This window comes from Micromesistius poutassou, assembly GCF_964030765.1.
Source record: "Micromesistius poutassou genome assembly, chromosome: 14".
NCBI classification, from domain to species: Eukaryota; Metazoa; Chordata; class Actinopteri; order Gadiformes; family Gadidae; genus Micromesistius; species Micromesistius poutassou.
Window position 1 is genome coordinate 19,526,265 of NC_140284.1, and position 27,614 is coordinate 19,553,878.

The 27,614-nt window shown below is 44.7% G+C and overlaps 3 protein-coding genes across 3 annotated transcripts; 2 read left to right on the forward strand and 1 right to left on the reverse strand.

Moving 5' to 3' along the window:
• On the reverse strand, nucleotides 1-12,802 carry nxph2a (neurexophilin 2a). Its single transcript, XM_084479012.1, has 3 exons — nucleotides 12,683-12,802; nucleotides 12,408-12,542; nucleotides 1-1,259 (listed from the first exon to the last, which is right to left on the reverse strand). Exons 2-3 carry the CDS (start codon nucleotides 12,450-12,452, stop codon nucleotides 513-515), a joined length of 792 nt encoding a protein of 263 aa, XP_084335138.1. The 5' UTR covers nucleotides 12,453-12,542; nucleotides 12,683-12,802; the 3' UTR covers nucleotides 1-512.
• Nucleotides 12,803-15,142: 2,340 nt separating this feature from the next.
• On the forward strand, nucleotides 15,143-17,704 carry LOC311358413 (granzyme B-like). The gene is made up of 5 exons (XM_084478434.1): nucleotides 15,143-15,271; nucleotides 15,510-15,654; nucleotides 15,763-15,910; nucleotides 16,825-17,085; nucleotides 17,227-17,704. Exons 1-5 carry the CDS (start codon nucleotides 15,226-15,228, stop codon nucleotides 17,383-17,385), a joined length of 759 nt encoding a protein of 252 aa, XP_084334560.1. The 5' UTR covers nucleotides 15,143-15,225; the 3' UTR covers nucleotides 17,386-17,704.
• Nucleotides 17,705-19,889: 2,185 nt separating this feature from the next.
• On the forward strand, nucleotides 19,890-25,448 carry LOC311357992 (UDP-glucuronosyltransferase-like). The gene is made up of 5 exons (XM_084477968.1): nucleotides 19,890-20,834; nucleotides 22,176-22,307; nucleotides 22,807-22,894; nucleotides 23,269-23,488; nucleotides 24,023-25,448. The coding sequence occupies exons 1-5, from the start codon at nucleotides 19,974-19,976 to the stop codon at nucleotides 24,303-24,305; spliced, it is 1,584 nt and encodes a 527-aa protein (XP_084334094.1). The 5' UTR covers nucleotides 19,890-19,973; the 3' UTR covers nucleotides 24,306-25,448.
• Nucleotides 25,449-27,614: the final 2,166 nt, after the last annotated feature.

Sequence of the window (27,614 nt, forward strand, 5' to 3'; positions counted from 1 at the left end):
TGACGAGTTAGAGAATGAGATGCATTGTTTATTTTTATTCTTCCAATGTGAAAGCAGGGCTAATGTCCGGGAGTCAGGCTCCATTCTCTGAATCGGGGCCATGCTTGCCTAGTCTTCCCTGGTCGTCAACATCTGGACGGTATACTCATTACCAGTAGCCTTTTTTTAATATACAGAAAACAAATGTGTGCTAGTGATGAAAAGCTGTTTCTGAATAAGTGGGTCATAGCAGGGTTGAGTGGCTCACACAGAATCCCACATCAACCACAACCGACTTATACACTCAGGTGTACAATATATACATTTCTTTAGATTTAAATGAAACACGTAAAGTTCTCTACAGGTAAAGCGAGGCGGAGCACGTCCCCTCCGGTGGTCTCCTCAGTGTCCACGGCGGGCGGGAGATCACAGCTTGACGTGGGGGGGATGAACACCTATTCGAATTTGACGTTTACATCTTCTCTCATTTCTCCTCCTAAAACGCGGCGGTGGGCGGGGAGGAGTAGGGCGGGTCACCCGGTGGAGGAGTAGGGCATGTCACTGTGGTAGTTGTAGTCGGGGCACACCTTCTGCACCAGTTTGTAGTCGACGCTGTAGAAGGCGATGTAGATGCAGATGACCTTGAAGGGCTTGGAGCAGAGCCAGGACACGTGGCTCTGCGTGTGCTCCTGGTAGCACACCTTGGACGGGTCGAAGCTGCACAGCGCCGTCTTCTTGTTGCGGTCCGTCTTCTCGTACTCGATGCGGCAGTTGAAGGACTTGGCGTCTTTGCCCTCGCCGGTGGACTGCCGCGCCACCTCGAACTCCACCACCTTGGAGGGCGGCACCAGGCTGACGGAGACGTTGCCCAGGCCCGTGGAGTTGTGGCGGAAGTACACGCTGAAGGTGCCGTTGCCGTGGTCCACGATCTTGCCGGTGATCAGCAGGTTGAGCTTCACCGTCTTGATGTTGGAGTGGAAGTCGCCCCAGCCGAACATCTTCTTGAACTTGCCCGTCTTCACCATGGGTCTGCGCTTAGTTCGGGCCTGTGCCCCCGCCACATCTGTCTGGTTAGATAACCAGTCCCAGAAGTCCTCCACGTTCTCCAGGTACGTCACCTCCCGGGTGTTGCTGCGGAGCCCCGGGGACCCCCTGGCGAAGAGTCGCAGGGGGTTCATGATCCGGGGGCTGGCCCCGCTGGGAGAGAACTTCTGTCCGTGATCGCTCTCGTCCCATTCGATGAGCTCGGTCGCTGCCCCGCTCACTTTCTTGCACGCAACCTTCGCCAACAAACACACAAACACAAACATATGGAAGTTAGGACATGGGACATATTGTGAGGTTAAAACGTATAGTCTAACCATACCCCTAATATCATTGGTGTTACACACACTGAACAAACAGCATGAGAAGAATTTATGCAAATCCATATCATTATTTGTCCTGATGGATTCAGGGTACATCCTCTAACACTTTATGATTATAATTATTATATGCAATTGCCGTGACTCGTTGGGTCAAACGGTTGGATATAAATCCTCGTGACTCCCCGGCCCCAACCGGTCTCCGAAGGGAAGCGCTATTCTTCACACTACTGTACTCCTCTGAACTCTAGCTTCCGAGGGGACGGTGACAAAAAGACCATGGCTCCCAAAGTGGTTGAGTTGTGCACTGCCAGGGCTAATCCAGACATGCCAATGAACCGCCATCTCTCCATGCACCTCAAAGCTCGTTTTAGCTTAAGGAGTAATTCCTGGTCCACTTCAGATAAAGCTTCAATAATTCATGGCAATGGGCTTAGTGAGTTTCATTAGTAATTAGTTGTGCTGGCTTTCCCTCGGGCCTAGTTTTAGGGATCACTGCAAGAAGCAGATGTGAGCGCACTGAGCTGCGGCTGTTGGAAATCTCGCAGAGCTGCCGCACACTTCTTCCACACTAATTAGAATTTCGCTGTGAGCTTCACTCGGTGCCCATATGCGCGGAGCTAACAAACTAGGTCTGTCGAGCACCATTTGCTCGGCGGCCCATTGCATCACCTCCCGTGTTTTGTACACTCTGCTTTGTTCTTGGACCAAGTAAGAGCAATACACTCCCTGTTTGAGAATGGGATGATTCATGCAACACAACGTCTGTGCTTGATCCTTCGGAACAAATTGAGTTTTGCTGCAGTCAACGCACTACGGCCCAGACACCAGCAGCAACATCTTGGTAAACTCCCTGAGGGCCCGGGACATGTAATGTAAAGATGGATTCCTGTTTCTCCACGGGCCACGTCCATCTATCAGCGACTGGTGACTCGTAATTAAGACGAGGCCTCGCCGACAAGTGAGGAAGTGCGCTAACAACGTTGGGCGTTTAATCAACCGCTTCCAGCGCCGCCACTACGCCTCTGAGCTACCGCCGCGGAGGCCGCGTTCCGGACATGATGCTCTTGGCGTTGCAAATAACGAGGGCAGTTAAGAAAATGTAGGGAGATGAGGTTGGAGATAGTTGAGATGGACATGCATGCACACACACACACACACACAGTCATGCCATACTGAGGCATGAATTCAGACAGGGGTGGCATGTTTGTGTGCATGTAAACAATTTGTGGTTTAAGTCATGTGATGAGTGGGGGAGGGGTACCTATGATGAGAAACGTAGGATATTGCTGTGACACCAGAAGAGGAATCTGTGGTATTGCTACGTCCTTACATATTCCTGAGGGATGACACCGGGAACTTAAATGCTTGTACACACACAGAGACGCACAGTCAGTCTTCTAAGTCTAAACCAGTAGTTTACTTTCTCTCTCCACATACACATCACAACAATGTGTAATGTTTGTGCATGTGTGTGTGCACCAAGTGTCTGTTGGTGTCAGCTTCTGTCTGTGCGGGTGTGTGTGTAAGTGAACGCAGGCAAGGTCTGCTGAAGGAGACGCCACAGAAGCTTCATTAAGATTTCCTAATCAGAGCTTCCAGGCTAGAGGCGTTCCAGGGAAACTTGAAACGAGGCATTAGGAGAATAATAACCTGCGTCTTATGGAACTCAATGTTTTTCTCTGCAGCAGCAACAAACGACGGCAAAACTCAGAAAACACAACAAGGGAACTTCACTCTATAGGACGCATTCAGTGGCGGCCATTTTTGTGTGGGCTGCCTGCTCATTACGACCGGGTGGGGGCCTAACCCTAACCCCTGACCCCTGACCCTAACCCTAACCCTGACCCCTGACCCTAACTCTAACCCTAACCCCTGACCCCTGACCCTAACCCCTGACCCTAACCCTAACCCTAACCCTAACCCCTAACCCCTGACCCTGACCCTAACCCTAACCGGGTGAGGGCGTAAGGCCTCACCCGGCCAGGGTCAGGGGTCAGGGCCAGGGTCAGGGTCAGGGTCAGGGCCAGGGTCAGGGCCAGGGTCAGGGCCAGGGTCAGGGTCAGGGTCAGGCCTAACCCTAACCCTACGCCGCCTTAATGAGGCAGCCTCATGACCGATGAGACAAACACAAACTGTGTTTAGCAACGCCACAGGAGGGAATAATCCCAACCTACTGAGATGGGGATGGAGGTCAGGGAGGGACGTCCCCATTCCATGGGTTCCATTTTCTGTTTGTCCGCAGCAACAGAAACGGGCGTAGCGGACGTGTGGTCGAGGGAACACGATAACTCATCTGTATAAGATCACTTGATCTCTCATGTTCACATTGTTTCTTTTAAGAAAAAACAGTTGGTCCAATCAGGGTTCGGGGGCGGGAGTAGTACCGGAACAAGGCACTACAGTCTGCTGAACAAAAACAATCGCGCCGCCCATGGAAAGTGCAGCAATCTACTTTCAAATCAGTTTTATCCGAAATGGACTGAATAAGGATGTCAGTAAGGACAAAAAAGCTCAAAAAAGAATGTTTTTGCTGTACCTCGGCCCGCAGCAAAGAGATAAAGAGATAAAGAGCCACTTGAAAGACACTTCATCTTATTGGCTTGGAATCTTTCAGTGTCGTTAGGCCGCGCTCATATTTGGAAATCAATTGCTGCTCGAAGGCCAGACTGATGTTAAGAACCAAACAACAAACTCTGAGATCTCTGGATGGTGGCGTGAGGCTAACACATGGCTGCTATGGTTCGTAGCCCAGGTGCCTCCTCCGCACGGCCGATCCAATAGCCCGTCCATCAGTTAGCGGTTGATAGCGGTACCCTCTCTCGCTCTCTCCTGACAGTTGATCTGATTGGGCACAGACCGGCACGGCCCGTTATCGGTAATGAGCATTATAGAGCTGACTGGCTGTTAGCCCCGTGGGTAGACATATCTTTTAGAGGCCTGACGTAAAAGGTAATTGCCACAGTTGACCAGGACTAGCCTCTAGAAAGTTATTAAGCAGCATCTGTGACATCTGGCGGCCGGATCATCGTGCAGAGATGCGGCCGATGAAAGAGGAAAACGCATACACACCCAAAAGAAAAGAGAAACCGTCATTTGCAATGACCGCCCGGGCGACACCGAGCCCGGCTGTGATGCGTTCCGGCCCCGCAGGCAGAACCTCCCAGCCCGGGATTAAATGGACTCTCCCTGCTTCTCTATACTTGCAACCGTCTCTCCATCACCAAACCTCAGCCGTCCCGTTTTATTCGGGTTTCTTCCCCCTCTGGCCTTTTTCTTTTATACATTAAAGGCAAGGCTTTTGTTGAGGTCGACATCAAAGCTGCATATTAGTATGTACATTTGTTTTGTGTGTGCATGTTTCTCCGCTGTCCGGCACTTAGGGTGGGGATGTGGAGCGTATAGACGCCCGGTTTGAGACGTCTTCCTCTCAATAAACAACACGGGCAATTAAGTGGCTCAGCAGTGCATGCGGAGGTGCTGCCGGCACCGTGCGTTCTCCGTAGACGTCTCTGTGGGAATGGACCTCACTGTGGGACCACCGTTTATTTCTCCCCTAATTTTCTGCGTCCAAAGCCTCATTAACTTGATGCTTAAACGTGTACTAAAATAATCTTGATGACCTGGTGTGTGTGTGTGTGTGTGTGTGTGTGTGTGTGTGTGTGTGTGTGTGTGTGTGTGTGTGTGTGTGTGTGTGTGTGTGTGTGTGTGTGTGTGTGTGTGTGTGTGTGTGTCACACAGGCTGCATGACCATTGACTGATTTAATCATTGACCATTAACTAATTCTCGGTCGTAACATTGCTATAATTGGATTGTGTACTTTTTGGGTTATTTGATAGCACACAATAGTCCAGTCTTTGGCTTAGTCTTGTTTTAGAAGCATCAATACACACACACACACACACACACACACACACTCCCGTCCACTCTCGTGGAAACAGATTGCTACTCTGATCGCCGTAGCAACCTCCCACATTCTGAGGCCATCACTCCTAATCAGAGGTCATAGGGCCTCACAGACAGCTGTTTAATCAGGGGGGGTCCTGTAGTCTACCTCTCTAGGGGGGCTATACTGTAGTCTACCTCTCTAGGGGGGCTATACTGTAGTCTACCTCTAGGGGGGCTATACTGTAGTCTACCTCTCTAGGGGGGCTATACTGTAGTCTACCTCTCTAGGGGGGCTATATGTACTGTAGTCTACCTCTCTAGGGGGGCTATACTGTAGTCTACCTCTCTAGGGGGGCTATACTGTAGTCTACCTCTCTAGGGGGGCTATACTGTAGTCTACCTCTCTAGGGGGGCTATATATACTGTTGGAAGGACACACGTGTTCGATGACATAGAGCCGTCCTAATAACGAATGTACCGTAGATACTAATGCAGACTGTGTGCTAATGGAATAACAGTACCACAACAAAATATATCCAAGCACCGTAGCACCGTTTTTATTTATTAATGTGAAACTTCATATCGAAGCCTACGTGTAAAAATCGGCAACGGCGCTGAGGTCCCTACAAATTCAGCAGCTCAACGTAATCGCACCTTAGCACCCCCCCCCCCCCCCCCCCCACCACCACACCTCATGCCCCCCAGGGGGAGGAGGGGGGGCCTGGGAGCTGTGGCGGTGAGTCTTCAGGTAATCTGGGATACTTGTGTTATCTCAGCACCTGCCACGTTTGACAGCAGCAAAGCCAGGTGTGGGCTTTCAACACATCATCACTTTCATAATCCCCTTACGATCCCGCCCCCATCGAGAGACACACACACACACACACACACACACACACACACACACACACACACACACACACACACACACACACACACACACACCGGATTGAAAATCGATGAGAAGCTTTGGACTTCGTGTGAATCCGGTTCTACTGGACCAGATGTAAGACAAGTCTCCCTCGCAGTCACATCTCTATGCTTGTAATGGAATGGAAGTAATCTGTTTTAATCCCAAGCTAAACTTGATAATAATACAGTATCAAAATGAGGTTAAGACTTTCTGTAATATGTCACTGAAATACTAAAACTGTTGACACTTTGGAAAATCATAAAATCAGACGTGTTGTCTATGCACAATGCACGTGCACATGCAATTGATTGTGCATGCCATGTGTGCGGCCTACTTCATAATTCCATACTATACTAAGATTGTGTGCCCACGAAGAAGGATTCGGGTTTCAGGGATACCCTCTGGGCATTTCTTGGACTCATCCACAAGTGTGTTTTTGTCGCTGCAGTTAACACTTGGGCCACCAGCTTTAACGTCGCCTTCAAACTAACATGAGTCATCCTAACACGGAGCATTGAATAAACCAAATAACAATGAAAGCCTCCATCAGCTGTCGCTTGTTTGACAAAACCCCACGTCTCTTGGCTAAATAGTGCCGCTGAATTAAACGCCGCAAATGTCGCCTCTTTGCAGATTTCAACCTGGAATGATTTCAGAGGAAGGGCTGTCTTTGAAAAAGTAACACGTCAAAGGACAATTAATTGTGGGCTTTTTTTCCTTTATTTCTTTCTCTTTTCGCCCCCGTTCTATGGCGTCTGAAGGCTGGTACTTCAGAGGAACTATGCAGGGACAGAGAGGAGCTGAAAGCATGGAGTTCAGGCAGCAGATGACAGGCTTAGAGAGAGGTGGCATCAAAGGCCACGCGTGAGAAACAAAAAGGCTGCAACACCGGGAAGCGTCATAAAGGTGATTGCCTTGTGCATTACATGGCACCGTCTCTACACCGTCTGCACCATGCTGGACTTTTTTGATATGTTTTCCAGAACACGCTGCGGTAATTACATCATGGTGTGCAGGAAAATATGAACTTGTTCAATGCGCCATTAAGTACCTTAATCATGTGCAATGGCTTCAGACGCAGTTCTATCAATAATATTGCATGTGTGTACGCACACGCACGCACACACGAACGCACGCCCGCAAACCTTTCGTTTCTGAGCAGCCATCATAATGGATGGCTGCTCAGAAACGAACAGACGAATGAAACAATGTTAACACAGCAGCAGTGAGGTGCCACTGGCTGTAAGTGATTCTCCTTCTAACAGATGACACGGGTTGAAGCTGCGATATCAAAGAAACTCTCTCAAGACGGTGTTACTCGGCCGTTTCGATTCGACTCAAGGAAACAAAAAAAAGAACAAAGATTCTCCTCTCCCTCTTTCTGCAGACTGGTGAGTGAGGTTGATGCCGGGCCACAGAAAGGAGCAAGCAGGCTATAAAAGAGCTGCTGGAATGGGCCATGCAGCTCAGAGGCAGCGCACACAGAGCGTATCCCATCCTGCTTTACCCGCTAATGACAAGGCTATAAGGTAGAGCCCCCCCCCCCCACCACGGATCTGACCAGCCTGCCTCAGGCTCCGTGTAGTCCATAAAAATTCATAGCTGTGGATGTCGGGCGGGCCGGTGGATTTAAAACCCTATTGAACCGGCCTAATGTTACCTGCAGCCGGCGAGACAGACACGCCCGGCGATTGCAAGGTTGTACTCTCCCAGGGCTCCTCTGCGCCGGCCGTAAGTTACCCCCACGCTGAAGGGAGAACGGCGCCCTGACCGGGGTATCGACGGACCATCTGTCGTACAGATGATCAGGGTATCTGTCGTTACTGCCCCTAGCTAAATGCCCATTCGTCCATCGGCGGCCCTCTTTCTCTTCATTTCTACCACTGAGGAGTATCGATGGATTTAACACACACACACACACACACACACACACACACACACACACACACACACACACACACACACACACACACACACAATTGATGATTGACACTGATTGGCCGGCTGCACGCACCCCTCAAAGCCGCGTTCCAGGGGCTCCTCCCGAGGAGCGGGCGACCTTTGGTTGGGCAGGGCAGGTGTTCCAGTGGAGGACTGCAAATGTCACGGACGGTATTGTTTGTGAGGGATTACCCCCAGTCAAGCCTCAGGCGGGCCAGCGGGACTGTGACCCTATGAAGCACGTATGTAATCGCAACCAAATCTTTGCCAAGCGCCGCTCCTCCATTCACAGGTCTGCAGACCTGTTCGCTCCAGCAAGTCACTTCTCATTGGTCGGCTGGGACCGGTGTTCATATTCAAAGCTTTTTTTCTTCCAATTTCTGCTCTCCACTTAAACTCTTGAGTGAGCCCCTTTTGAATGTATTTTTTTGTGTGGGTTTTGTACCCGTCTCTTTACAAGGCAAATCCGAGGGGAGGTTAATGTGAAGAGCAGGCTACGGCGTGTAGCCTGAATATAAACAGTTTTTGTATTTTTGTCACTCGTTTTGGTCTGGAGGGGGGGGCGACTGAGTGCTGGGGGTGCAGGGGGACTGTGTGTGTGTGTGTGTGTGTGTGTGTGTGTGTGTGTGTACACACAGGGGGGAGAGAGGGTTAGGGGCTCCGTTAGAGACCAGGTTCTTATCACAGCCCAGCAGCTCCGTAATTCGCCGCCGTGATAAAGTGGTGGAGCAGAAAACCTTACAAGGCTGGCACAATCCCAAGACGGATTAGGTTTTTCAGACATAAGCTTCCTGAAAAACTAATCAATCAGCCTGTGCGGTATTATCAGGAGTGTGAGATTAAAGAGCACGGCCTAATCCGCCACTGTACATTTTATTACATTCTCCGCCGGTATGGTTTGCTTTCTTAAAACATACACTAAATACGTAAATAAATAATGAAATCCAAACTAATTGAGCAAAGGGGGGGAGGGGGAGAAGGTTAACGGGCCCTTAGAGAAGGATTTCATGCAGAATTGATGTTTCGCTGTGGGGGCATTGTTGGGAGAAAGCTGTTGTCTTTGCCCAAGCTGTTCTTCTATACGGCGAAACCAAACAGGGCAGAAAATCCTGATTTGGACATACATTTAATGTATAATATAGCATATATACTATATAAACACTCATTAAAATATATAGATTAAGACATTTCCCCCCTCTCTAACTTTGAATATGCTGATTCCCACAGGGACCACCTCGATAAATAAATAAATAAATATGCGGACGGTTTGATTAACGTAGAAATGAACGGGCTAAATCCTTTCTCGAGCAATGACTTGTAATCCCCTAAATCAGTGCTCGCGTGTGCGTTGCAGGGATGAACTTCAGCGCGCGCAGCGTGCAGCGGGAGACGCTCGCAGACAGGAAGAGTTCGGCTTAGCCCGGGCCGCTAGTTGTCACTTCGATGCGTCACGGCCCCGCATCACAGCGACGGCGCAAAAGCTTTGAACTCTGCCGCCCAATCCCCCCCCCCCCCCCCCACCACGTCCCCCCAGTCCGGGTGTGACCCTGAGACTGTAGAAGGTAACCCCCCCCCCCCCCCTTACCACGTCCCCCCAGTCCGGGTGTGACGCTAAGACTGTAGAAGGTAACCCCCCCCCCCCCCCACCACGTCCCCCCAGTCCGGGTGTGACCCTGAGACTGTAGAAGGTAACCCCCCCCCCCCCCCCCCCCCGCCACGTCCCCCCAGTCCGGGTGTGACCCTGAGACTGTAGAAGGTAACCCCCCCCCCCCCCCCACCACGTCCCCCCAGGGACGGGGGACTGTAGAAAGTAGCGGTAGAGCCGCATCACAGTTCACCGCTGGGCCGCCTGGAGGCCGGTGTTAGGCAGTGTGTTGTTGGACCACCGTCCTCTAGGCGGAGGCGGGGTTGTGGATGGAGAGGGATCCTGCTCTACCACAGCTCCGTTTCCGTTCCCTATGAGCCGTGTACGAAGAACAAGATCATGAGATGGATGAACCCCAACAAGGGGAAGAAACATGGAGGTTTTTTGACGAAGGATATTTTGTCAAAGCGACACCGAATTTGACAAAGCAAAGCAACATCCGAAACGTGCAACAGAAACGGATATCGCTCTTCCGGAAGTCTCTCTCACTGCTAAAACCCGGTAATTGAAACTTCCCAAGCATGTTCAGAAGTACCGCCCCTCGCTCTCCTCAATAACATTCATTTGAACCCCCCCCCCCCCGCCTCTTGTTCCAGGCGTCCCGCTGAGGGATGAGAAAGCCCGGGGACTGACGAGAGAGAGAGAGAGAGAGAGAGAGAGAGAGAGAGAGAGAGAGAGAGAGAGAGAGAGAGAGAGAGAGAGAGAGAGAGAGAGAGAGAGAGAGAGAGAGAGAGAGGAGAGAGAGAGAGAGAGAGAGAGAGAGAGAGAGAGAGGAGAGAGTCCCCCATCCACATTGTGCCCGCTGTCACTCCACGCGCGATGACTGCGGCAGATGTCACGGGGGGAGAATGGATCCTCTGCGGACCCCCCTGACCCTCTGAGCGGTCCCTTGGGTGCACCGCAGACGGCTGGGCAACACTTTAGCTCGTTTGATTCATGTGTGGCGCGAGCATGCAGGCACGCGGGCTGCGGCGCCGGCCTCCCGTCTGCCCCAACGCCGCCTCACCGTAATGTGTGTTTTATGTGTGAGCGTGCCTACTGGGGGGGGGGGGCGGGCGTCCATTTTGTGTCTGGCTCCCCGAATCAATCAAAGTGACTCGACAACTATATTTTGGGGGGAGGGGGAGGGGGGTGTTTTCAGGCATTGGTGCTACTTTGGTGTGTAAGAGATGAGAGAATATTGCCAAGGGTCCCAATATGTCCCAGTCAGACAGCACTGGGCCCTGCTGGGAGGGAGACTACTGGGGCGAGAGGGTGCCAGGAGAGAAAGTCTCTCTCTCTCTCTCTCTCTCTCTCTCTCTCTCTCTCTCTCTCTCTCTCTCTCTCTCTCTCTCTCTCTCTCTCTCTCTCTCTCCTCTCTCTCTCTCTCTCTCTCTCTCTCTCTCTCTCTCTCTCTCTCTCTTCCCCCCCCGGGCAGAGGGCCCATCACGGCATTCCACCACATCTGTTCAGTTCGAGATGCAACTTTGAAATGAGGGGTCCTTTTGAAAAAAACACAGTCACAGATGTGACTCAACTTCCTCAATCGCGGGCCGGTTGAAGACCACCTCTATAGAGGCTAGACCGCCTCTAATCGAAGAAGAGTACGATAATGTGACATGCACCCCCCCCCAAACCCTCAATACTGTGATCTTTGAAGGCATGTTTATGCGATCAAAGCAGCATTAGGACAGCGTGGGCTTATGTCTTATGAGGTTGTGGAGGAGATTGTTGAGGAATAACAATCCCCTGTAAAGACAATGATTTTCCATGGATTAACGCAGACTAATCATCCAGCCGTATTGCACCGGGCCGTAGAGAAAGGCGTCCCAGTCATCTGTGGCAACAAGTTCTTCAGATTCAAGCTCTAATTCTGTATTTACAGTTCACTTTTGAGCACTAAAATATTATAATGAAGACCATGGAAAACAGCAATGACAGCAGAAAAAGGTGTATGGGTTTAGAATCAAGGGGATGATAGAATGCAATTTCTCATAGGAACAGATTTCTTAAACGGGAAGGGTGGACAGTCCATAAGGACTGAAAATATAAATGCTGCTGTTATGCATCTATTGTCTGCATCGATATCAGTTATTATAAATCACTTGAAGGAAACGCAGGGAGCTTTACTTGAAATATTGCAAATATCAAAATGTACGGAATGTATTGTAATAAAGCACAATTAGAGTTTACAAGGCATAAGGTAACAACAGCAAGGAATTGTATGCAAGTGGGTAAATATATATTTTCTGTGATGTAAATATACATAAACTAGAACTAGAGTGATATAATCAAAATAACGAAGTAAACTAGATTATAATATAATTTCAGATGCCAAAATTAACAAGATATTTTTCAAATCCTTCGAATTATAAATGTTCATAACAAAAATATTTTCTAACTATTGGTCGTTACGCAGACGGAAAAACATTAAACCATGGTATTTTGTTACCCAGCCCATCCAATTAATTTTTTTATGTTCTTTAATTTATTTATTCTGTTTTTCTTCTGACATTTGGACTCCCTGCCTGACACATGCCAAAACAAAATGTAATGCCGACCGTTTTGCACGACAAATAGTGGTATTAAGAGTTCACAGGGGCAAAATAATGTCATTGATAAACTTTCTGTTGTTGTTGTTGCATTGTTTTGCCCTTAGCTATTTCAACATTTGTTACAAATTACGTGACGCCTCACCTGGTGCAGGAGACAAAGAAAGAAGATGGTTTGCAGTACTCTCATCCTCGATAACTTCTCGACCGGTTCAAGATGAGCGGCGCTTAAATCCACTGCAAGCTTTGGGGGAAACCAGACCCACGTGCTGAAGCATCGCTGTGATCATCACGGGAAAGGTAAAATCAATTAATGTACACAATCCTCCCAAACTGAAACTTTACTTAAGGAGGAGCACAAAAATGTGATATTCGTTTAAAAGGGGAAGCAGGCATTTCTTGCCAATAACTTTATCTTACCCTCTCGTGTGGTACAGCTCACTCAAGCCCAGGCGCTGATCTCGTCCCTTTCCATTCACTTTCGAGGAAGGATCCGTTTATCTATCCTTAATTTTAGATAATTTCCCCTGAGGAAGAAAAAAAATCGGCTTCGCTACACAAATTGCCCCTTGCTCAATGGCGTTAGTCGTTGTATTGCCTGGGTTCCTTAGTTACGCGCCAGACCCAATCCGAAGTGGATTAAAATGATATCTGGCGTGCTCTCTCTTTTTATTCAATCCGGAGGAATGCCACACAACAAAGATGACTTTGCACTGATTTTCAAAGTAGGCTGCTCGATGCTCCTCACAAATACCTCGCAATCCCAGCGACGAGGCTAAAGCGCTGCTCCCTGGCGCTCCGGTTCGACACTGGAATAGTCTTGAATGCGCATTTATCTGCTTCTGCGCCTTTGGACACGCCAACGTCTGCGCGCCAAAACTTCTCCCTTTCAGAATCCACTTCCCCCAGACCCCCCTCAGCGTCATGGTGTCGGGGTTTTGAACTTTGTTTAAGAAGGGCGTCAACAGACTTTAACCCTTCAGATGTGTCATTAGGATAGTCATAAGTCTTACTCTTAGTACATTTAATTGACTACACTTGTACTGTATGGAAGTCGAGGATAATGCACTATTTGCACCACATGAAAATTAAGCTGTATTATGCAAACATCACTTAATTTCACAGATAGCCTATAATTCATGTTCTATATTAGAATACATTTAACTGTATTTTCATTGCACAAGTAGGCCTACTCGACTAATATAAAAAGGCAGTTTAGCATCCAACCAGAAGTGCCACAGTGCATGAATGAAATTAGGTAGTCAGTATAATATTAATATTCCATAACTGCAATTAGGGACTGGACTACAACACAGCAGTAGTACAAAGCAGATTCAGTATAGGCTGTTGTATTGTTGTGGCCGTGACTTCTATTGTCAGGGGTTAGGGTCGGTTATGTTGACTTCATAACACAACCCTATGTTTCTAAAAAGTCAAACTAAAAAGAAAATAATAACAAACAATAATAACAATAAATACAAATTGAATGCAGAAACCAAATCCAAACAAATTGTTTCCCACATTATTTTCTTTTACCCTTAATTCCACAGTTGAAACTGCATATTAATTCTGATCAACGAGACTAACTAAATATATAAATATATAGGATTTCATGCAATCTATCCTACAGCACAGCCCAAATTTATGGTTTGCAACCATGGGCTGCTTCAAAGGTCAATCATTGTGCTGCACCACAGCAGTATTATCTATTGTGGCGGAAAACATATTACTTCAGCGATGGCGCCATCGTGTGTTCAACGATATGAACTGCAGTTGTAGAAATGCGACATTTGTTTGCACAGCTCAGTTCCTGTTATCTATTATAATATTTCAAAAATGAATAACCGTACAGGATCTTGTGGCAACTGAAAGACATTTTTGGAAAACCAAATAATAAAATTAAGTCCTCTGCGATCTCAATGCTACCTGTTTCTGTTTATTATTTTCCACGTTAATTGTTATCGTTTCCGTATTGGCCAGCAAAGAGCAAATCAGCTTGCCCGTAATCTATGAAGGTATTATTGTAGCAAAAGTCTTGAGCATGCGTACACTAAAGTCACAAATGTGTAACAGTAAATTTGAAGTCGTAAATATTTATTTTGCATGTGTACACTAAAGACACAAATGTGTAACAGTAAATTTGAAGTCGTAAATATTTATTTTGCATGTGTACACTAAAGACACAAATGTGTAACAGTAAATTTGAAGTCGTAAATATTTTTTCTACCATTGTAAACACAAAATAGGGGCTACGAGTTCACAAGTCCTTTGTTACAGGTGCACAAATCCTATCCTGTGCATCACAACTTCAAAGAGTCATGCACTTGACACTTTTTCTACAATCATTGCAGCGCAGTTGGTGTAAAACACATTTGCACACCCGTGTTTCATAATCTGAGAACGTGCACAACATTTGTGCATTCGTAAACCCAAATGTGAACTAATGCATCGGAAGTTGCACATCTGTGAAATATTTCCCCACAAATAAAATTATATAGATCGCTATGTTCATTGAGCATTTTAATGAGCGAGCACAAGTCCATCGATACAACTGCTTGAATCTGCTGCTACGACTCTCAGCTGTTGTTTTTCCTGCGGGTACTTTTGCAACACGTCTCGTGGTACATGTGTAGCAAAAGTGATCCACTAGGTACTGTACCACTTTGAATATTCATCTGTAAACCAGCAGTGGGGGGGGCCCCAATACAAATTCTGCTTAGGGCCCCATAAAGTCTTGTGTCTGCACTGCTTGAAAGAAGTTGCAAGTGAAGGTGTGATATCCGTTCTCGTGAAAGTCTCCAAATGAACATAGGTGGGAGGTGTGATATTGGTCATGAGACAATGCGCCCTCAAAAGTTTCCAGAGTGATATGCATGGCATGGTGTGGTTTCATTTTGAGGAGAAGAGTTGGTCGGCAGTGTTAAAGAATAGAAGAACAATAAGTGTTATACTACATCATTGCCATGCTGTTCAAAATTCTGCTACTACTTTGCTTGGGCTGTCTCTCAGGTAGGATTTTGGCTTTTTGTTACCTTTCCTGTTTTGTGTGTAATCGATAATTTCTACATTATAATAAATTATCTTGTCGCACTTGAAACACATTTCAAGGACAAAGACAGGATATTGAAACAAGATTATCTTGTACAGCCAATCTCTTTTATTAATACTGGCCGTGCCCTTTGGGTCAGTGATGCTATCTGATGCTACCAGCACTCTCCTAATGACCTCATTGTCTTTGTTGTAAAAGGTGCTTCTGACAGCGGCATAGTGGCAGGCACCGAGTCCAAGCCGCACTCCAGACCATACATGGTATCGTTGCAGCTGGAAGGACAGCATCAATGTGGGGGAGCACTTGTCCGGAAGGACTTTGTGCTCACCTCAGCACATTGCAAGTGAGCATAATATATTGAGTAAATATATTGTAACTATATTATAAAACATACTAAATGTTGTAAGTGTTTTCCTCAAATAAGTAAGCGCTAACTACATTCCCTATGAAGAGACAGCAGTAGGGATCTGACTGCTGTGCTCGGAGCGCACAACATGAAAAAGGAGGAGGAAAGTCAACAAAGGATCCAAGTGGCACAGTACCACGTGCATCCAAATTACAAGTCTGAATTATATGGCTTCGACGTCATGCTTCTCAAGGTAACCTTGTGTCATATAGAACAGGGGTTTTAAACCTTTAGGCCTGATATCCATATGGGGTTGGAGATCACTTCTGAGGTGGCCTATGTGCCATGATGGATACTTGGTCATGCATTTTTTATATATTTGCACACATCCTGTACATAAATGCACGCAGACTAAATAGTTTATACAGTGAATATTTCAAATTCAAAACTGAGAATAATTGTTTTTCCTCATAAATCATGATGTGCAGCTATATTAAACACATATCATCAACCAAAAATGACAACTTTCTGTTGCATTATTCTTTAGTATTCAGTAGAGATACCAATGACAGCAAGCCAACCATTTCAATGGTTATGCAGTTAGACAAATAAGTGTGTGAACACATGGAATGGTAGTGACAGTACGCACCAGATGAGGGGGCCCCTGCTGTGCGTCTATGGAATTCACTTCCTGAACACATAAAAAGTGCCCCAACTGCTCCCAGTTTTAAAACTAGTCTCAAGACTGAACTGTTTTTAATTGCCTTTTGCTAACTGCCGACTTACACTCGCCCTTTTACCTATTTTTTAATGTATGCCTATCTGCACTTTTAACCTCTCTCTGATGTCTTACTTTATATATTTATTTGTTTGTATTTTTACACTATGATTATTTATGCTTACACTTGCCTTTTTTGATTGTAGGCTATTTTTTATTTTATGTTTTTATTATTGTTATCATATCTTTTGTTAAGCACATTGAGTTGCACTGAGTAGCACCCATGAGCATAACCACATATAATTAATAAGACATACTATTTAATAGCCTCTGATAAATAAGACATGAATGAATGTCAACAATGGCCGCAAATGAAATACCTTTTAGCCTAAAGATCTATGACTTTCACTATGGACAAAAGTGCTTATGCAGCCTCTCTATTTCTACAGTTAAAGACAAACGCCATACTTAACAAATATGTTAAGCCCATTGGACTTCCCAAAAAAGATAAAAGAATCCTTGCCAACATCAAGTGCTCTGTAGCCGGCTGGGGCATGCGTTTACCCGATTCATCTGCCTCGGATGTCCTGAGGGAGACCGAAGTGAAGACGCAATTCAGCCATGAGTGCAAGTATATTTGGCCAGATTTCTTCAACTCCAGCCAAATGATATGCACCCATTCTTCTGGCAAGAAGGGGGGAATCTGTCAGGTAATATTGACCACAGTAATCCTATGTTAAACATTTTATGAATTCAAAAATAGACTTTTTATTTAGTTCCAGAAAGACGAGCAGGTTGTAATTTCGGTGATGATGTAAGGTGAAGATATTGACATGGACATTTCCACCCAGGGTGATTCCGGTGGCCCATTGATCTGCGGCAGAGATGCTCAGGGCATAGCTGCTTTTACTCAACCGGGTAAATGTGACAGCCCCAAGTATCCACATGGCTTCATGAAGATCGCATCCTTTGTGCAGTGGATTAAGGAGGTGATGAAAAAAAGGGACTAGGTCACCCACCTAAAAGATTTTGGACATCGGACCTAATTTCCAAGTGAGCCAGTGTGTTATTTATCATTGGAGACCGTTTTCAACACGTTTCATTCAGTCCTAGTTGCAGAAATCGCTGGTGCTAGGCTAGCGCAAGTCGACAGGATCTGCTAACCTGCCAATAAAAACAGTTTTACCCACTCCACAGTACACCCGGGGCAAATCAATTATAACGCCAGACTATCCATGTAAATGTCTGTGTTGGTAGAATAATGTTAGAAATAAAACGACCCTTTTATGTAGATTAAAGTATAGGTCAAATAAAAACAATACAAATTGAGTCAATCTACAATTGTCATAAAAACACAATACAATAAGACGGTATTTTTTGTCACTCACTGACTTGCTTTTCATTTAACCCACTGTGAAACACTGGAAATAATGATTGCCTTTATTGTACACCGTTATTGCAGTGTCATATTTACAAGCGATGGAGTTTTGAAACCAGTTTTTGGTTGCAAATGCATGTGTGTCGTCGAGTGGTGGACTACAACCTAAACCTTTCACCTTTCCCCGCAAGACGGAAACCACCTGCTCAGTCTGCAGGGAGGCTGTAAGTGCACCGTGTCAGTCATAGTGTAAGCTTTTAAAGTTGAAACGTTATTACCCGCCAATAAAACCAGTTCCAATCATCTTAATATAATTAATTGTCTTGCAAGTTACGCGTCAGACCCAATCCGATTAAATTATATCTGATGCGTTCTCTTTTATTCAATCCGGAGGAATGCCACATTACAAAGATGAGTTTGCACAGATTTTCAAAGTAGCCTGATGTATTCGAGAGTCAATACTGCTCACTAATACTTAATCCAAGCAACGAGAAACGAGGTTAAAGCTCTGCTCCCTGGCGCTCGATCCGGTTTGACACTGAAATTGTCATGAATGCGTATTTATCTGCTTCTGCGCCTTTGGTGTCGGGTCTTAAGAGGAGCGTCATAGGACTTCAACCGTTCAAATGTGTCATTATGATAGTCATATGTATTGACAAATTTAATTGACTTCACTTGCAAGTCGAGGACAATGCACAATTTACACCCCATGGAACATTAAGCTGTTTTATGTAACACTTATTTAAAACCCAGATAGCCTATAATTAATGTTATATAGGATAATAGATTTTACTGTAATGTCATTGCACAAGTAGTAGACTTAGGGCAGTTTAGCATCGACCCAGAAGTGCCACAGTGCATGATTATTCATACTTTGCGGTCACGTGACTACCTTGGATAGAGGATGGATGGAGGGCAATAAACGCTGGCAAAATGGCGACGAACAACGGCCAACCAGGGGAATTGCAGTCTGGTTGGCCGATACAGATTTCCGATACTTAAATAAATCAACTATTTAGACCATTTGTCACAAAATGTTAAAATTAGATACGAAGAGAAGATAAACATACTCGGAACTTGTGATCCATACACAGCACCCGCTGATGTAGGTTATTCATTGCTTTGAAGCTGGCAAAGACTCTACCAGACTTGGAGTTTGGAGATATTTACATTTATCTCATTGAGAATCCGTCACCTTATACCGCACAACAATTGAAAGCCTACGGATGGGTTAACAACGCTGTCGTATGGGAGGTGAAAAACTGGAACATCTTCATAATCAAAGCAAAGGTGAATGTTACTATTCCACCATCCACTATGAAATGTCCCCTTTTGTCCGCGATTACATAGCCAATGTGGTCTTATTATAGCCCAATCATTCACTAAAATACACATAGAAAGATTAAAGCATCCAGCATATGATTTCAACAATGTGTGAGGGCAGGGATGATCGCACAGTTGCTGTTACAGAAGGCTGCGCGATTTAATCTGCACAGTGGAATGAGCGCTGGGCGGAGATGTTCGGGCATTTCAGAAGCAGGGAGATTCCGTACAAAAATAAATGTCTAATTTGTCAGTTTGCCATGTGTATGCCTGGCACAAATGCTCCCGTTGAACTAATCTTTCCATCATGGCGGTATTTGGACTGAGAGGAACCTAAGGACCGTTCGTGTGGTAAAACTGGCGACGTCCTGATTATGTTACTAGGTTTCGTTGCTGGAGTTCTTGCCCGCCAGCCAGTGGTTGTGACGTCACGTGCAAAGTATGAATAGGCACTTATTATGGAATATTAATATTCCATAAGTGCAATAATGATATTGAGTGCAACACAGCATTGTTGCAAATAAAAATAATAAAAAAAAATATATATATATATATATATTCTGATTTCAAAATATAATTTCTTAATAGTATTATGTTGTTCCACAGAGTAGAGCCATGAGGTATGAAGGTGCGAGGATACTCAAATACGATTAAATAATTGTTTGTCGGTCAAAATGACACTGCGAGCAACTTGTTATTTGTTGATCCAGATTTAGCCAGTAGTAGAAACACGGTCAAAATCTTAAACAACCTGGTCGCTTCCTTCTGGCTCCTCCCAATTCTTTCGCCCATTCTTGTTGAAGGAAACTCTTCCTACTATATTTTTTTATTATATATAAACAACACCCACCAGCAGATGTTGGAAGCAGCTAGAGTGTCGCCTTACAGAGAGGAGGCATGGACGGTGGGGTAAGGAGTGCAACGCTGGGTTTTCTATTATGGCTGTGTTTCTCCACAATGGGAGCAACTCTGGGGGCGAAAGTGCTGGTGGTGCCCGTGGATGGGAGCCACTGGCTCAGCATGAAACTCCTGGTGAAGGAGCTTATCGTCCGGGGCCACGACGTGGTTCTTCTGGAGCCCGAGACCACCGCGTTGGGCCAGGGATTGGTCGGCTGTAGGAATGAGATTTACCCGGTTTCCTACACGAAGGAGGAATTGGAAAATGTATTAAAACAACTCAAAGAGAACATTTTCCTCAAGCTGCCCAAGATCAGCGATGCGTTTGTCAATGTGCAGAGATTGATCGACTACACCTCCATCCACGTGAAGGGGTGCGAGAATCTGCTGTACAACCAGAAGGTGATGGGCCGTCTGCGACTGGAGGGATTCGACGTCGTGCTCACGGATCCGTTCCTGCCTTGCGGAACTATCTTAGCCGAGACTCTTTCCGTCCCAATCGTGTATTTTCTGCGTGGACTCCCGTGTGGTTTGGACGAGAGTGGCGCGCAGTGTCCCTCGCCTCCTTCCTACGTCCCGCGCTTCTACTCCGGCCTCTCGGACACCATGACCTTTCCTCAGAGGGTGAAGAACATGGTCATGTACGGGATTGAGTCTGTGAGCTGCCACATCATGTATGCCCGCTTTGATGAGCTGGCCAGCAGGTATTTGGAAAAGGACATCAGCTATAAGGAACTTATCAGCCACGGTGCCATCTGGCTGCTCCGATATGACTTTGCTTTCCTCTTTCCTAAACCCATGATGCCCAACATGGTTCTTATTGGAGGCATCAACTGCGCGAGGCCAGCGCCTCTGTCAGCGGTGAGTAAAATATATAAAGCAATAAATAAAAGTATCTTTTGTTTGTTTCTACTATATAATAATTATTATTAATAATAATAATAATAATGAATACGTGTTTCTACATAGTTATATATGGAAAATGCATAAGCCTGCATTAGATATTTTGCTCCAGTTGTCTTATACACTGAAATTCGGATTTCAACATAGGTCTCTGTAAACGTTATTATTGAGTTCCACTTAGTGTAGCATTATGTAATGCAGCACGTAGGCCTACCTTGCGCCATGGGTATTAACTTATCTATTGGACTTTGATCAATTAGGCCTTCCCTCTGTGTAGGCTTACTCAACCGTTCAGAGGTTGAGATAACGGTACCTAATATCCTAAACGGAAAATCCATACAGTAGTTTAGAGTTTAACTTTCCTCAACCTTTTTCTTAGAACATAGGCTGTGCAACAAGTAAGCCAATGGTTATAACAATGATGTTTGCATAATTACCTACTACACAACATGTACAAGTATTTGGTGTGGAGCAGGAGAGCTTTTATTTGCTGATAGAGTTTGCGCGATAAAAGGACATCATCATGGCGGAACGTTCCAGGGTGAAATCTGAGGCCAGGAGGCCCGCCCCTCTAGCTAGGGACTTTGGACATTGTTTGTTTGGATAAGCATTCTTACTGCACTTTTCAAAACAATGCTTGTATGCCTGTTGCTTTAACCTCTGAACTGTGGGTTTAATAGCTGATGTATCAATAGTACAATAAATGTCTACTAGTATAACCACAGTTATTTCCATATTTGTACTATAACTGCTTGAAGATAAGCCTTGTGAAGGGGCATATTTGATTGGGCTTTTGTGAACAAGGCATGAATGTTGTAACTAAAACTTATAAAATCCTTCAATTATTTAACAAAGTCTTAGATTGTGTGTGTGTGTGTGTGTGTGTGTGTGTGTATATATATTGTACACACACACACACACACACACACACACACACACACACACACACACACACACACACACAGTGTGTAATGTATAGGGGAACACATTTCACCCAAGAAAGTGAGTGAAAAAAAAAAAATCTATTCCTATTCCTGAATACAATTTTTTTTAAGGATTACATCTGTTTTGCGTTGGACAAGAGAGCCCCTGAGTAGTTTTCTGGTCTTTTACCCCGGTCGCAAAGTTATGAGATCACAACAATGTGATTGGGCAGTTGGAATGATGGTTCTGGATCAACATTAGTTATGAAGTTGGAGGAACAACACCAACATTGCAACATATCGGGTTACTAAATGTACGTTAATTAATGGAGAACATGCGTGTCCCTCCTTAACCATACTCTTTTTTCTCTAACAGGACTTGGAGGAGTTTGTAGATGGCTCCGGTGATAACGGCTTTGTTGTATTCACGCTGGGCTCCATGGTCGACAAAATGCCTGCAGATATGACTAAAGCGTTCCTGGATGCTTTCAAGAAAATTCCTCAACGGGTAAGATAAGGAGCTGAGAACCTGTTGTGCTATGAACTCCCCATTGTTTTTCTGTGTCAGTGAAGGCCTACAGATAACACTACTCAGTGTTACCTACATTTTTTACCTACTCAGAGTACATTTGTCCTAAAAAAAACAGCACCTACGTTTTACTTTCTGTGTTTGTAAGTTTGTTAGTGTCATCGATCTCTTGAATGTTTATAGGCTATACATCATTAAGGTGACCATGTGATATACAAATATCTTTCTTATTTTGGTTGCCTCAATCAGATTTCTGTTGTCGATCACTTTCAATTACAAGGCTCTGCATGGGACTCCTTGCTAATACACACCCTAAACATAAGTAAAGGATGTTGACAATTACATAGCAGATGTTTAGGCAAATGAGGGAATGGGTCATCAAATCAACCTTTGTTTTCTCAATCAACATGTGTTGCATCTGAGAATCGTTGGGTGATTGGTGGTTTTAATTGTGAACTGGTGTTGCTTTATGTTTTAGGTGGTTTGGAGGCATACTGGTATTTTACCAGAAGACATGCCAGAGAATGTAAAACTAATGAAGTGGCTACCTCAAAATGATCTCCTAGGTACGTACATATTTCATTTGAATATTTAGACATATTATTATTATATTTGCAACACTTACTGATATAGGTGTGTAGATTTGCTTTAAAGTGCAGGAAAAAAGTAGGTGAAATAGATCAGTCAGAGCTGTTATAAATGTTGGCATGTTGACATTAGCAATAAGTAAAAATACCAAAAAATATGTAACCCTAACCCTAAATCAATAGCCTGGGCTCTAGCCAGGGAGATGTCACATTTGTAAATACAGGTATTTCATATAATCTTCTTCCAACTACTGTTTTGTTTAAATAAACCAATTGAAACTGCCCCTCTTTGGTCTTTGAAGTCGCTTCATAACATTGTTATCTGCCTGCCTCTCCTGTTCGGTTCCACACAGCTCATCCCAAGGCTAAACTCTTCCTCACTCATGGAGGCTCCCATGGCATCTATGAGGGCATCTGCCACGGCGTTCCCATGGTGATGATGCCACTGTTTGGGGACCAGCCAGACAACGTTAAATACATGGTGGCCCGTGAAGTGGCAGTCGTGATCGACACGTTTGAAGTTACCACTGAAAAAGTGCTGGAGGCCATTAACAAAGTGGTCAATGATACAAGGTACGGGAGAATATTAAAGGTCCCATGGCATGCTATTTTATGGATGCTTTAATATAGGTGTTAGTGGGCCCCTAGTACAGAGAAATTCAGCCTTGGTGCAGAGTTACAGCCACTATGTGCCAGTCCCACAATGAACTCTCCACTGTTTCTGTGTCTGTCGCTTTAAATGCTAATGAGGAGGAGAGAGGTGGGTCCAGGTGGAGGGTGGGGGTGTGGCCCTGAGCAGCTTGCGGCCACGGTACCATGCGCTAGTGTTTACAGTGGAGCACTGAACACTGAGTGGAATACAGAAAAAGTGTCTGTAAAGCCCACTGTAGAAATACCCTTCTGAAAGCTTCATGCACTCCATTACGAATATTTGTTATGAATATCTCTAGAATATCTCTAGAACGAAACAAGAACAAGGCCTGACTCCGCCCCTTTTAGTTTTGGAGCTATTTCCCTTTTAGCAAAACAATATTTATTTTGGTTTCACTATTTGAAGGATTCATCTGCATTTCAACTGTCCCCTCTCCCCCAACCCCCCTCCTTTAGTTACAAAGAGAAGATGGTGAATCTCATGTCAGTGCATCAGGACCATGCCATCAAGCCCCTGGATCTTGCCGTGTTCTGGACCGAGTTTGTCATAAGACACAAGGGGGCTGATCACCTTCGGCCCGCGGCCCACAACCTCAACTGGATTCAGTATCATAGCCTGGACACTATGGGCTTACTGGCTGCTATTGTCATGACTATCGCCTTCCTGATGGTCAAATGTTGCTTGTTCTGCTCCCGCAAGTGTGGCGTGCGAGTGGCAAAGAAGAAAAAGGTGTTGTAGTTCTCTGGAGTTGTACATATATTGTCTGCTTTGAAAGAGACAGTATCAGATAAACAAAATATACTGTTAAAGGACCAGTGTTGGGGCAGTTACTTTTACTAAAGTAAAGTAATCCCTTACTTTACTTTTTTTTAATCCCTTACTTTTTACCTCTATGGAAAGTATACTTTTACGTTACTTTCATGGTGCTTATTTTCAATCAGTTCGAAATAATGTGAATACCTCCATCCCTCAAAAGCTACCGTTGGTTGCTCCGGCACGCTTTCCATGATGACTGACTGCTCTCTGCATGCTAGCACCAGCCTCAGTGTGGAATCAGCGACCGCAACTATTGCGCGAGCGCGCAGCTGAGGCAGTGTCGCTGTCAAATCTGTCCCTGGGAAAAGTAACGTTGTGCCCAACTGAAAAAGGAACTATGTTTCATTACCATATTTTCAGTAGTAACGCGTTACACTACTTTTTACCCCAAAAAAGTAGTTACGTTACAACACTTTAAAGGACAATACTGGTCTGAGTGATCAAACAATCATAACCGTCTACCTGAGTGTACAAAGAAAGTTTGTAGCAACTTTTTCAAGATTCAGTTATAAGTAATGCAGTTATAAGCATTAACTAAAAAATAACTGAAAAATTATTTACAGTTAACTAATCATTTACTATGGTATTCATTCACACATATTTTAATAAGGTTAGGGTTAGCCCCCTAATTGGTAAATTAATGTAACATTATTGCATTATTAGCATAGTAGCATTATTAGCATAGTATCATTATTATAAATTACTTTTTACAGAATGTACAGATTTTGTGGAAGTGCATTTTGTGGGAACGTGTCTGCTAGAAATGCAAAGAAGGGCTTTACAGCACTTTCTTGTTTTGGAATCAATGTGCGTTGGCCAGTATAAAATTTGTTGACAACATAACAGTGATTCGCCATACAAGTACTTTGCAAAATGCAAAGTACAAAGACAAATGTCTTATACCAAAGAAGAGCAACATGCTACATTGCTATCAACATTTGTGGCAGGCACATTCCAGCGAATTAGGCAGAATAAAGTGATTTAGAGAAATGATATTTGTAACGGATGTAAGCTTTATACTCAAGGATCTAAGATAACATTTTATAAAATTTAATTTAAAAATGTTATGTGTTGGTCTGAAAGGAATCTATTGCTAGTCTCAATTGTATTCCCTCTGTGGGATTGGCCGACATGCCTTTCCCTAACATATATGACCTGGCTACTTCATGGGGTCTGTGAGGCCTTGTTTAAGAATGGCGTCATAGGACTTTAACCCTTCAAATGTGTCATTATGATAGTCATAAGTCTCTTGACACATTTGATTGACTTCACTTGTCCAAATCCAATCAAATTGTAGGTTGCCCACCTTATTCTTATTCTCATAATCCCTTGATTCCACACTTGAAACTGGCAGATTGAATAGAACAATGTATGTATTTTGTATTTTATACAATGTATAGTAGCACAGACCTTATTTACAGTTTGCACCCATGTGGGCTGCTTCAAAGGTCAAGCATTGTGCTTCACTACAGCAGTAGGCTACTATACTATAAGCCATGATGGAAAACATTACTTCAGCGATGGCGCCATCGTGTGTTCAACGATATGAACTGCAGTTGTAGAAATGCGACATTAGTTTGCACAGCTCAGTTCTTGAGCGTGTAAAGTGTTTCAAACGTGTTGACACTATAATATTTAAAAATGAATAAGCGTACAAAACATTTTTTGAAAACAAACTAGGCCTAAGTAAATTATTCCCCTATTGTGATCTCAATGCTACGTGTTTGTGTTTATTTTCAACGTTAATTGTTATCGTTTCCGTATTGGCCAGCAAGGAGCCAATCAGCTTGCCCGTAAGAACGCTTCACGATGTGATTCTTCTCTACATCCTGTGTCTCACTTGCTCACTTGTGCGTCCCGCCCTCTCCCGCCCTGGCAACAAAAAAAACCGCGGCCTTTGATTGGACCGTCTCACTTAATTTGCCAAACAGCTCCCATGGTTTAATTGGACTGAATCTCACTTGGACTAGGATGCAGACTTTTACAGTTTCCAACCATCACGTAAGTAATGCCTTTATTGTCTTCAGAACAACGTATCAAATCAGTATTAATACAGCTTAACATTCTGCAGAGTTTAAATAAAGTTGATTTCATCGCGATTAGCATATCAATTCCATTTAAATGACTCGGAGGTTAAAAAATGCATTAAAATGTGAGCAGACACGCCAATTATATGCTATAGACCCTAGGGTAGCTGTGGTATAAATGTTGGAACGAATGTCGAAGTATAAATATGTTAAACTTGATGTGGAAAGTAGGCCTACGCATCGTCACGTTTCCCATTGAAACGAATGGCGCGGTGATAGGCCTTGAAACGAGATCTGGCACATCGTGAAAAATGCATTAAAATGTGAGCAGATTAGCCAGTTATATGCTATAGACCATAGGTTAGCTGTGGTATAAATTCTGGAACGAATGTCGAAGTATAAATATGTTAAACTTGATGTGGAAAGTATTCCCTTTGTCATTCCCATTGTCGCGATTCCCAGTCACGTTTGGCGCGTTTATTCGCCCTGGAAAATTGTGTAAAATGCATTAAACTGTAATCAGTCGACGGTGTTTTATGCTATAGACCCTAGAGAAGCTGTGGGATAAATGCTGGAACGAAATTAAAAGTGTAAATGTGTGATTTCGGTGCTTGAAATACAACCTCGATTTGCATAAGAGAGGTGTGAATGGATGGGGCAACAGATCACTATCAGGCTAAACCTAGTGGCCTCCTGACATTAACATTCACGACAGTATTACCCTAACCCCCCTAATGGGCTGATATCCTGACATTAACATTCACGACAGTATTACCCTAACCCCCCTAATGGGCTGATATCCTGACATTAACATTGATATCAACAGTGTTACCCTAACCCCCCTAATGGGCTGATATCCTGACATTAACATTGATATCAACAGTGTTACCCTAACCCCCCTAATGGGCTGATATCCTGACATTAACATTGATATCAACAGTGTTACCCTAACCCCCCTAATGGGCTGATATCCTGACATTAACATTGATATCAACAGTGTTACCCTAACCCCCCTAATGGGCTGATATCCTGACATTAACATTGATATCAACAGTGTTACCCTAACCCCCCTAATGGGCTGATATCCTGACATTAACATTGATATCAACAGTGTTACCCTAACCCCCCTAATAGGCTGATATCCTGACATTAACATTGATATCAACAGTGTTACCCTAACCCCCCTAATGGGCTGATATCCTGA